At 43.8% G+C, this 12,427-nt stretch overlaps 1 protein-coding gene across 4 annotated transcripts in view; it reads right to left on the reverse strand.

Moving 5' to 3' along the window:
* Znf185 (zinc finger protein 185 with LIM domain) overlaps positions 1-12,427 on the reverse strand; it is a 42,826-nt gene that overhangs the window by 7,126 nt on the left and 23,273 nt on the right. For all 4 annotated transcript variants that reach the window (XM_085838160.1, XM_021153491.2, XM_085838159.1 and 1 more), the window contains 5 exons: positions 10,679-10,867; positions 7,524-7,634; positions 6,626-6,706; positions 4,678-4,746; positions 2,180-2,282 (listed from right to left, as the gene is read on the reverse strand). In XM_085838160.1, coding sequence (XP_085694286.1) covers positions 2,180-2,282; positions 4,678-4,746; positions 6,626-6,706; positions 7,524-7,634; positions 10,679-10,867 — 553 coding nt within the window. The remainder of the gene's footprint in view (positions 1-2,179; positions 2,283-4,677; positions 4,747-6,625; positions 6,707-7,523; positions 7,635-10,678; positions 10,868-12,427) is intronic.

Raw genomic sequence — 12,427 nt, forward strand, 5'->3', positions numbered from 1 at the left:
CATTCATAACAGTAAGATGTAAAACTTATATGTAAGATCAACAGTGACACTAAAATGAATTTAAATTAATAAAAAATTAGAGGTTATATCAAAGTTACACATGCTTTCTGAGATAACTGTCTATGTTCATCTCTTCCTCTGACTTGCCACTTCATTTTTATCTCCTAACAATGAGGAGGACAGTGGCCTGTATTAAGATATTACAAATTCCCATATGTAAAAGTCACTTTCACTTGGAATGCTAGACCCACAATTACCTGTCATATTTTTCTTTTCTTTTCTTTTCTTTTTAAAGATTTATTTATTTATTATATGTAAGTACGCTGTCCTCAGACACTCCAGAAGAGGGCGCCAGATCCCGTTACGGATGGTTGTGAGCCACCATGTGGTTGCTGGGATTTGAACTCTGGACCTTCGGAAGAGCAGTCGGGTGCTCTTACCCACTGAGCCATCTCCCCAGCCCCATATTTTTCTTTTAACATTCATGATTAAGATTGTACTAAAATATCTTTATTATACAAGCCAGTTCTAAAATTCCTTTCAAATTCCATATTAAAGCCACGAATCTCAGTTTGGTTTGAGTTGAATTCCATAAAGCTTAAGGGACCACCTTAGACTGCTAAGTGTTAGGTATCAAAGAAATCCAGGATAAATTGTTGAGATATCTGTAACATATCAAAGCAAACATGGCAGCCAGGCTCTCCTAGTACATGTTATAGAGTTCTGGTTCTTCTTAGAAATTCTTAGCTCCATCCCCTGTGTAAAACCTCTCCAGGACCTGCCCTTCCTCCAGCTTTTCTTTTCCTATAAAACCCAGCCTCTGTGGGCTCATGCTGCCTTTTTTTTTTTTTTTTTTTTTTTTTTTTTGGTTTTTTGAGACAGGGTTTCTCTGTGTAGCCCTGGCTGTCCTGGAACTCACTCTGTAGACCAGGCTGGCCTCGGGCCTCGAACTCAGAAATCCACCTGCCTCTGCCTCCCAAGTGCTGAGATTAAAGGCATGTGCCACCACGCCTGGCTGGGTTCATGCTGTCTTGATTGTCTTGGCTCCAGCTTCCTCTCTTGGCCTCTTGGTCTACAACTCCTCTCTTAGTTCCCCCACCCTGTCCTTTTCTTCGTCTCTTGAGTCTCACCTGTCCTTCCCCTGTCAAGGTTTAGTTCAGTCTAGATGCTTTCAGATGCCTCTGGCTGTTCTCTCCCTCATATCTGCAATAAACCCTTCTCAGCAACTATACCTAGGAGCAGTCAGGTCCTCATTTTACATTCATCTGCTGCTGAAACCATGGGAGTAGCATATACTAATTCCTTTCCAAGGGACCTGGCAGCTCTGAACTAACCTGCTGATTTGACTTGCCTAAGATATGTATAGATCATTTGTTTCTGCTGGATTCTGCCATCTACCATATTATACTCCAAATTCCAGACTCCACTTCAGACACACCTTCCCTCCACCTGCTCTAACCATCTGTCTCTCCTTGTCTACTTGGTAAGTGTCTTTCTGGCTCCTGTAGTTTGCTACCTCCTGTGCACTCATCATGCATCTCTTGGTCTCTCTGGCTCCTGGAGCCTCCTATATCCTCCTGGGATGCCTATCACCTGGGTACCTCTCTCTCTCTCTCTCTGACCTGTTAAGCCCATGTGGGCACCTCCTTTAGTAGTACTCACAAGGAAGCTTATAGCTTCCATGAGGCATATTACTAAATGCAGGAGGCCTCACCACACCCAACTCCAAGAATATATAAGCAGCTAATGGTTGCTAAGGGGAGGGCACTACTTTTCTTTGGTGGTATAGCTATGTCATAAGTTACATATCCTGTAATTAACCCCAATTAAACTCATTGTTTCACCCAACTTGACTTGCGCGAAATAATTTCTTTTCTCTGTTTTTGGTGCTGTATATGGGGTACAATGATATCTGTTCACATGTTCACATGTGCCGTAGGAAAATTTCATCCAATATCCTCTCATTCCTGCCATCCTATTCATTCCCGTTAGAGCCCACCCCCACCCCTTTTTGCCTCCATTTTGTTATTAGCCATGTGGAACTGTCACCACTCCTCTCTGCAACTCAAAGTGCTGATGAGCCTCTGAGATTGTTTACAGCTGTGAACAGAAATCCAGTTTCTTCTACACTTCCATACTCTTTGACATCATCATCAGAATATTCACACCTCTTTCTTACCTTAAAACAATACTCATGGCAGCAGATGCCAAGATGTTCAAGGGTAATCTTCGGACAATCTTGGATCTCGTGGCTACAGTAAGTACAGACCCCTTCAGTTGGTCTAGGAGATGGAAACAAGAACCAAGCAGTCAGGCTGGTTCCCACACTTCTGATATGATGTAGCAGATCTTTCTAGGTTTGCCAGTATTCCCAGATTTCCAATGTGTTCTGTGTTCTATAACTGGGAGCATAATCTATGCCAAAGTGGTTTTTCAACTTGTCACTATTCTTCTAAACCAGTCTTGACAGCCTCTCCTACATGCCTGGGACCATGGAGCTCACCCTTTCTTCTAGTTACTATCAAGGGCACCCATGATAGTTTGACTGTATAGCCTGCTCAGAACTCGTGCTAAAGTCCTAGAAGATACTTCTTGATCAGTTGGATCCTCTGTTCCAAGATTCCTTTGACTTTTGAGAATCATCTCTGCTTTTCCTCCCTTTTCTTTTCTTCCCCCAACAAGAACTGCTGAAGCAGACTCTGTTCTCTGATCCTACAGGCTTAAATTAGGAGTTCTATCTTCCAGAGATGTAGACATGATTCAACAGAAGCCATGGTGTCACTAGTAACCAGGACCTAGCACTGCCATGGGCACTGATGTTTTATCCCTTTGTGGTGGTTTGATTGAAAATGCCCCCTCAAAGGCCCATAAGGGAGTGACACTATTAGAAGGCCTTGTTGGAGGAACTATGTCACTTGGGGTGGGCTTTGAGGTCTCAGATACTTAAGCCATGCCCACTATCTCTCTTTTCCTGCTGCCTGTGGATCCAGATGTAACTCTCAGCTACCTCTCCAGTACCATGTGTGCCTGCATGATGCTGTGATTCCTGCCATGATGATAGTGGGCTAACCTTCTGAATAATAAGCTATCCCCAATTAAATGTTTCCCTTTATAAGAGTTGCCATGTTCATAGTGTCTCTTCACAGCTATGGAAACCCTAAGACACCTTGCCATCCTGCTGCTGGCTTATAGCTGACTCTCTGGATGTAAGAATTGTCTGAGAATCCTCTTCTCAGTGCATTCCTGTTTCTCCTATGTCCTTTGTGTACACTTGTGCACAAGTGACTGGGGTTGTCCTTGGAGAGAATCCCAGTCCTGTAACCAAGCCCAGTGACGAATCAGTAATGTTAGATTCTAATATTGGAACAATGGAGAGACAGAGAACCATGGTATTTGATCTGTCATGCTACTGGAATATGATATATGTCATTTGCTCCTATATAACTGTAGAATTCTCAGGCATCTGAGCAGTCTACCTTCCATGGTTTTTTTTACAAAGATTGAGTGTATCCTCCTGAGAGTCCTGTGTTAGAGGCTTTGTCCTTACTATACAATATGATATGTGGTAAGACTTTTAAGAGGTAGGGCCTAGCGAGAGGCCATAAGTCATTGTAGGTGCTTCCTTCCTTGTATGTTTGTTTTTGAGACAAGGTCTAACTGTGTAGCCCTAGGTGGCCTTGCTATGTAGTCCAAGCTGGCCTCAAATTTACAGAGATCCACCTGCCTTTGCCTCCTGAGTCCTAGGAATAAAGGCATGTGCCACCATACCCAGCTTTGGGCATTTTGGTAAAGTAGCATATACATACTATGAAATTATCTGATAACATGACTCACCAAGTGATCTGTGACTGTCCAGAATTCAGTAATCTGGCATAATGGAAGGGACATCTGTCACCTTGTCTATATAGAAGCTCCTGTACTTGTTTGTGTTGGGGTAAATGGAGCACACTGTTAAGATTTGCTTCATCTTAACGTTCTCCCCAGCCTAGCTGTGCTTCTGAGTGTAAAGCACAGTAAGTTAGATCTCATAATAAGTGAGAAGACATATGGCAGAGGCGAAATCTCTATAGCCTGTTAGTACTCAAGCTCCAGGATTCATTTCTGGCTCTGCCGGTAACTAATTTCCTGTAACTTATTCCTTCTCCCTTTTTTCCTCACTGTAACCTGGGTAGGTTCACTCTCTGATGCACATTCTTTTCTTTCCTATTCCAAGAATTTAAAAAATAACCCTTTTTTGTCCTTAAAACATCAGTTCCATGGCTCCAGGACATTGTGCATTCTTAGTTCTGTCTTCTTGATAATAAAACAAACAAACAAACAAAAACATTTTTCTCTACATAACAATCTCTTGTGTAGTTGTTTCTTTCGACATCTATTCAGAAGTGCAAGTTAGTCAAATGAATCATTAGATTCTATTCTGAAGAGTCTATCTTGCTGACAAGAGCCTCCTTAGGCTCTCTTTCAGACCCTATTCTTCATCTTGGTTTACAGGCTTCAGTTGCCCTATATGTGACATCCTGATTGGGGTAGTAACACCTTATGCAGTATTCCACTATATGACAGAACTGCAAACAGATCAAAAGCCTCAAAGCAGCAGAGAAAGACCCATGTGGAGGTCTGCCTTAGGACTCTCTAACCTACATAACTGGAAGACCTCTGTCAAGAAAGCAGACCTACCTCTCAGGAGGGCTACCTTCATGTGGGGGTTTCTTTGCCAGACCCAATGAGTCTTCAATGCTGCTGGAACTGCAAGAAGTGTAATGGAGAAGAGAGCACAACATGGGCCACATCATTATCATAGTCATACATAGAAGACACTTTTCTCATTAGCCTTGTGGCCACACACAATTAGAGATATGACTACACTGACAGTCATCACCATTGTGATCAGAAATCACTTTTGGTACAAAAGCTTGTACTAAGGAGGCACATTTTTCTTGGTGAGGAGTTCTCTCATGGTGAATGAAGAAGAAGACACTCTGTGGTAAGATTCTTGAGACTTAGGTACCAGTGGGACCCTCAGTTCCTTTGACCAGCAGAAAAAAAGTAGAGTCTTATTACAGATAGTTGTGTATGGGCTACTATGGGAACTTTCAGGAGCCTATACACTGAAGAAATCAGAATCTAGATATACTGCCTACTTTTATGACAACTTGATATAAGCAAGAATCATTTGAGAGATGAGAGCACTTGGAGGAAATGCCTCCATAAGATAAGCCTATAGAAAAGGCTGTAGGGAAGTTTCTTAACTAGTGATTGACATGGGAAGGCCTAGCCGATTTTGAGTGGGGCCACTCCTGGGCTGGTTGCCCTAGCTTCTTTAAGAAAGCAGGCTGAACAAGCCATAAAGAGCAAGCCAGAGAGCAGCAAAACCCCACAGCCTCTGCATCAGCTCCAGTGCCACCTGGGCTGGTGCATGAGCTCTGGCTCCAGTTTCTTGCCCTGTTTGAGTACCAGTCCTGATTTCCTTAGGTGATGGACTATGATGTGGAAGTGTAAGCACTTTCCTCCCCAAGTGGTTTGTGGTCATGGTGTTTCATCTCAGCAGTAGCAACACTAACCAAGACAGAAACTGGTACCACGAGTAGTGTACAGCTGTGACAGACCTGACTATGTTGTTTAGGGGAGGGCTGTGGGACATGAGAAATTTGGCTAGAAAAAATCCATTGAGCTGCCTAAGTTTGGTGAGCTGTTCTGTGGTAGCTTGGAAGATAAGAAAGCTGAGAACAATGCGGAGGATGGAGGCCTGGCTTGTGAGGTGCCAGAGAGCAGTCACAGGATCACTTAAAGACTCTATGGAGGCCGTGTCTATTTGAAGAATCTGTGGTACTGATGAGCTGGGACAGACTGACTGGCTGTGAATAACAGGGAGCAAGCAGCACTAAAATGAAACGTTTCCTATACTAGGGTAATCAATGCTGGTTGGCTGGGACTGATAATGTAGTGGGGATCACCAGCATCATGGAGGTGAAACCCTCTGTGAAGTATGTCCTCAGCATCAGCTCTCAGAAACTCTGTTCCACAGGTGGCCAAGGCTCCACCTGGTCCTGGCAGCTGAACTTGGTAGTCACTCAGGTGCCACTGGATTTCATGGCATGGATTGGTGACTCTGGAGGGCTTTGGGGGCTTGGTACTATGTGGCAGGACTGGAGACCCTGAAGAGAGGCTGGGAGAGGCTATTATTGGTTAAAGTACAGTCCAGTTGCAGCAAGAGACCCCAGTTGGCTTAACAGCAATATGTTTGTGTGTCACCCCCTGGTCAATTGTGCTGGCTAGTTTTATATCAACTTGACACAAACTAGAGTGTGAGTGGGTGGGACAGTACTGAAAAGACTTAGAAGTAACTTCTTGCATGGCATCAGAAACCAAACAGACATGGGGTTCAGTGGGTCCATCTAGCATGAAAGAACATGGGGGTAGATTTTCTATCCACCTAACTAGAAAGAAAATCTGAAAATCCATAATCATGCATTAGTAGGCACTTGCAGTATGCTGTCACTTACTGGGTGATTACCCAGTAGGTACGGTCCACTAAGTCCTGCTTGAGGTAGCAGGATGTAGGAATGAAGGCAATACTGAGCCTAGTCCAGGCTATGACAACAGAGCAGCTGAAACCTGTTCTTACCTGTCACAGTGTGAAAACACTGGCTTCCCAGAAGACACTTCACTGGTATTCATGTACTCCTTCACGAAGAGAATCCCTTTGCTGTAGAAGGAGCACAGCAAAATAGCAATGTGTACTAGAAGATTCTAGAGGACTGGGCCCGGTATGAAGGGAATGCAGAAGCTCAAGTGAAGGCATAGGGTAGAGGGGCAAGTGGGCTCCACAAGCCAGGCTGCAAGGGAAGCTGCAGACAGATGGCAGGCTGCTGATGCCATTGTACATGTACAGTCAGTGCCTTCCCTGAAACAGCCACCTGCTACACTTCCAACTCCATCATCAATCGGGTTCCAGGGGCCTACATTAACCTTAATCTATGGTTTGGAAAGCCTCTGCAAGCTTTAGAAACAAGGTTTGCTTCAGGCTGGCTCAGTGTAGCCCCACCTTTGACCCTCATTTCCATGTCCCAGTCCCCTGGCCTAATCAGCAGAGATCTTAAACATACTGCTCACTCAGCAGAGTCCTTGAATTGCATCCCTTCTTGTAGGCTAAAGGTATTCAACAGTACAGGGAAAGCAGTGAAAGAGAGGGATGGAGAGATCAGCCTGGCCTCTGTGGCTTTCATACAGAGGGCAAAACCTCCCACTGGTTATATCTGCTAGCTTTGTATATTCCACATCTTGTTGAGATGAGAAGGAAAGCATGTTACAGTCCTGCCAATAGGTTTGGGGAATGGAAAATTTATACTTGCGGGAATAAGGACTATACTCTATCTGTGCATTTGCTACTGGGATGCTAGGAGCTGGAAAAGACATAAAAGAGAAAACAACAGAGAAGGAAAGTGCTATCCTTGACTTGCAAGGAGATTATAAGGAAAGCCCATGCTTAAGGACACCAAGGCTTGCTAGATGGCCCTTCTTACATGGTTGAGCTGGAGTCCACCTTGCTTGAGACAGCAGGAACACACAGTTGAGATTGTTCAGAGGTGTCAGAGACAGTAACAGTGACCATGCAGCTCGAAGGGCTCATCAGCCTGAAAGAAATGAAAATGAGTAAGCATGTCTCTACTTCCTGATTCAAATAGAACTTTCTGCCCTAACCCTGAAGTTTGCAACTTCAAGACCTTTAAGAGCATGCCAGTGCTGTGGGAACAGTGCCTGCAAATCCCTTATCATTGCTCTTGAATGACTTGTGCGTGAGAATGCCGTTTTCCAATTTTTACTCTGAATTCTGGACTGCAGGCTAGGGTATTGGTGTTGGTAACTTGCCCGTCAGGTTACTGGGACTGTGGCAGCCAGTGTGGAGGAGCAGGGAAAAACAGTCTAGTTTGCTAGTTAAGAAATCAGACAAAACAATCTTTTTGTAGGACTAACTTCCTCACCCAATATCAAACTCTGGAGAACTGCAGGCCATGGGAGGAGAGTAGATGGGCTCACAGATTATTGAGGAGGCAGTCACCCTGGCTGCAACACATGGCCCTGATCCAGGACGCCGACCCCCTAGGTAGCTCACAAGTACAAAGACTGGAGTTTGGATCCCCAGAATATACATAAAAATCTAGGCAATGCAGCAGCCACTTATAATCCCAGCACTGCGGAGGTAGGCCCTGTGAAAGGATCCCCGGGGCAAGCTGGCTAACTTAGTAGCAGAAATTAGCCAGCTCCAGGTTCAACAAGAGACCTGGTCTCAATAAAAAGAAAATTATCAGATAACTAATGCCAATTTTGACCTACATACACGCACTCATACCCACCATGCACCTATACATGCATAAATGTACACATAGCACACATATACCCACCCAAAACATTATTAAGGTGGAGACTGATAAAAATACCTGACCCTATCCTCTGGCCTCCACATACTCATACACATACATGGGTAAGCATGTCTCATACACATCACACACACACACACACACACAGAGAGAGAGAGAGAGAGAGAGAGAGAGAGAGAGAGAGAGAGAGAGAGAGAGAGAGAGAACAGCAGCACTGAAGAGATAAAATTAAAAAAGAAAAAGAAAACCCCCAGACCTGCAATGTAGGTAGCAAGAGGCCTCCAGAGCTCTTCATACCCAGTGGTGAGGAAACATCCCAATTCCGTCCCAATGATCTCCTCTCCCTAAGCTACAAAAGCCCACTTTCTGTTCCCCGTTCCCCTTGCATCCATTCCTGTCAACCACAGGGTCCATCTTATGGGCCCTTCCTGTTTCCTTGGTTTTGTGTGGGTTCTTTCTTTCCAGCTGCTGCTGCAGATCTGCCTCGTAAGTAACACTTTGCCTGCGTCCCTCTGTGTCATATTACAAGGGATTTTTTTTCTTGGCTTATTACAAACAGAAAAACAGTGTGCACAGTCTGCTGGTGAACAGTAGACTCTCTGGGCTCCGACTGTATCCTCATTTCTGCTAAGACTCTTGGAACTGAGATATGGAAAGGCAGAGGCAGTGGGTCAAAATAATGTCTGGTGGCAGAAGAAGCCAGGAAGCCCAAGAAATAAAGGAGTACTGAAGTGAAAACTTAAGGTTTCTTTAAAAAGTCAGTTATGTTGGAAGGTGTTTACTTGGGGCAAACATGGGAAGGAATTTTTTTAAAAATAAACACAGGTTAAAGACTAAGACAGACTCATAAGGGAACGTTTAGCTGAAGCAGACATAAGAGAAAGGATGCTTTGTTAACCATATGTACGTATTGGTCTGTCTTACATTGTGTACTTGAGCTCTATTTGTTGGGACTCTAGAGAGAGAAACATAGTAAGAAACTTTGGGTGGTGTGTTAGTTTTTTGTTACTTTTGTGTATTGGGTTGCTTGACAAAATGATGTCAACTGAGACAGACACATGGGCAAGACTGGTGTAGGACATGTGATGTTTAGAGGACATATAAAAAGGACTTAACAGACAGTGACAGAGGTTGAATTTGGCTTGTTTATACAACTAGTTGTATAACATTTGTTGGTCTTGTGTCTTGGTTGATTTTTGTTTTGTTGATAGAGACATAGTTGAGAAGTTTTCCTGGCATCTCTTTGGGTATCTCTTGACTTGAGTAGAGGCTGAGGCCTAGCTGTCTCTGTTCATTTGTGTTTCTTATTTAAACTCTATCAAATTAAACTGTTGGTGTATCTATAAAGTGTTTGTGAATGGACTGAGCTATCATTATTAACCTATGAATTAAATTGTTGATTTTTAGACAACATAGACAAGAGTTGTTTTAAAGAACTTTTAAAAATAAATCTATTATTTTCAATATCCTTTCTTTCCCACTACCTCTGGTGGATGGTGGGCTAAAAGAAAGGCTAAAGTATTTAAGAACCATCATTAGAGTAAGCCGTAAAAAATGAAAGTTACAGAGAACTGAGGATTGCTGATTTAATCCCAGCCTCTAATGGATTTTATTTATAAATAAGAATTGACAGAATATTTTAGAATGGAGAACAATCATACTGTAATTTGAAAAAATATTATATAAGCATCCTTGGTGTGGACAGGCCCTGCTCTCCTGAGGCTAGGAGTCTGAATGCTCCCACTGTGGGAGGCCCGAGTTGCTCTCAGAAAAGAGCAACTATTTCCTACTGCTTTGCACCTTGGTATTTTGGACTCTCACAGAAAACTTATGACCCTTGTTTCCTCAAACTACTGCTGTTAGCCTATTTCAGTTACCACACACTCACAGGTCAGCACCACAGAGGTGAATTATTGACTCACTGGTGCCTTCTCTGGCCGTCCTGGTAGTAGTAACAGTGAAAGAACTCATCCAACTGGCAGCTTTAGTGATGGCAATAATATAATAATCTCATTCATACCAGGCTCTACTTTTCTCAGACCTTACAACCCCATGAACAGGTTTGTAAAACACCCCATATCCCTAACTCCAACCCACATCAGTTTTCCCACTTCAACTGCTTGGTGGATAACATGGTGCTCTTATTCAAAAGACCACCTGCACTCAAATCCTTCTGCTTTTTAGCCTCTCATATCTTCGAAGAGAAATAGGCTTGTGCTGTAAGTGCATATGTTATTCCTAGATCATGGCCCCTGACAGCTGGGACGGGGCAGTAAGAAGGTAGTAGTGTAGGCTCTTACATGTTAGTACAGTCCTCTGCTCTGATTTGCTGCTCGGGTCCACTGGGGCTACTCTGTGGCTCTAGGATGCTGAGATCTGCAAGTTGTTGAGAAGCCACAGTTGGGTCACTTTGTCCATCTTGTAGGGTGCCAGGTACTCCCTTGATGATCTTGGGGGCTGCATTGTTCTCCTCACAAGAATCTGGAGTGCTGAGAAAGAATGAATATTGTATATCATATACAGAGAAGAGCAGAGGCTTGGCCCTTGCTGATCTCTGGAATCTGAATGTTACTTCCCAAGGGCACTGGGAGACCCATCTCAAGAGGCAAGCAGCTCCCCAATTCCCAGAAAGCAAGCAGTTTTGAAAGTGTCCTAAGTTAAACCACCAACAATTGAGAAGATAAAGAAAATTGGAGAGTTGGGGTCAGGAGGTCTTGCACAAGCTCATGGCTTATGCCAAGCACGTTCCTGGTTTAGAGAGAGTTATGTTCCTTCTTCATACACCAGTCCCTCAGGGATGTATCTATGCACTGGCTTCCAGACTGTTCTTATACGTTCCTCTCACTTGTCATCTATAAATGACAACCCTCAGGTCTCTAGTCAGTGGTCAGATCTTAACTCAACTCTAACCCACTGGGCTTCTTGTCACCGAGATCTCCTACAGGCCCTTCAGAGTTAACACGGCCCAATGACCTTAATATTGTCACACCTGCACAGCATCTCCTCTAACTTCACCATCCAGCCTGTCACCCCAAACAGAAATTTGGAAGCATCCCTGGGTACTACTTTTCCATCACTATTACCTTTAATTAAGGTCAGCAGCCCTTGCAGCCTTATCACGTCACTCTCAGTCTGAGCCCCAGGTTCTGGACAAGCTGCCTGCCTTGTGCTGCTGTGCACCTCCCTGGCCTGGCAGTCCTGCAACTCATCTTGAACTCCTCTCCTAATTGAAAAGCATCGCTGGTCCTTCAGCTCGGCAGAATATAGTTTGCAGTCACCACCAGCTCATGAATAAGTGACTGCTTAGTTTCCTTTCAGGGCTTCCTGGCAAGGGCACCAATTAGCTTTTCTTTCCTATAGTCACTCTGAATTTACACTCACTGTGATTGTTTGTATATGCTCAGCCCAGGGAGTGGCACTAGTAGGAGGTGTGGCCTTGTTGGAGTAGGCATGTCACTGTGGGTTTGGGCTTTAAGACCCTCATGCTAGCTGCCTGGAAGTCAGTCTTCCACTATCAGCCTTCAGATGAAGATGTAGAACTCTCAGCTCCTCCTGCACCATGACTGCCTGGATGCTGCCATAATGGGCTCAACTTCTGAACCTGTAAGCAAGACCCAATTAAATGCTGTCCTTATAAGTTGCCTTGGTCATGGTGTCTGTTCACAGCAGTAAAACCCTAACTAAGACACTCACCATATACGTTTCCTCAATGTGAAATGCCTTCTTCATTAGCATGTCGTTTGGGGGAAATCTTCCTTAGCCTTCAAACCTAAGTTCAACCTCACTCCCCCAAACACCACAGAACCGATCACTTTCTCCTGCATCTGTAGGCTGTTCTTGTAAAAATGTATTTTAAAATGTTTTTGTTGTGTCTCTTATTGTACCTGGTACACTGTGTTATGTTACATAAGGACAATTTAAAACAAGCATTTTGTACACTGAACACATTTCCCCCATATACCTTGACTCTCATTTTACACACACCTCCAACTAATTCCCTTTGTTCCCCTAGATATTTCCATTTCTAATTTTATGTCATTGATTTTATG

Source organism: Mus caroli, unplaced genomic scaffold (assembly GCF_978045245.1).
Source record: "Mus caroli unplaced genomic scaffold, Mus_caroli_1 scaffold_5, whole genome shotgun sequence".
NCBI classification, from domain to species: Eukaryota; Metazoa; Chordata; class Mammalia; order Rodentia; family Muridae; genus Mus; species Mus caroli.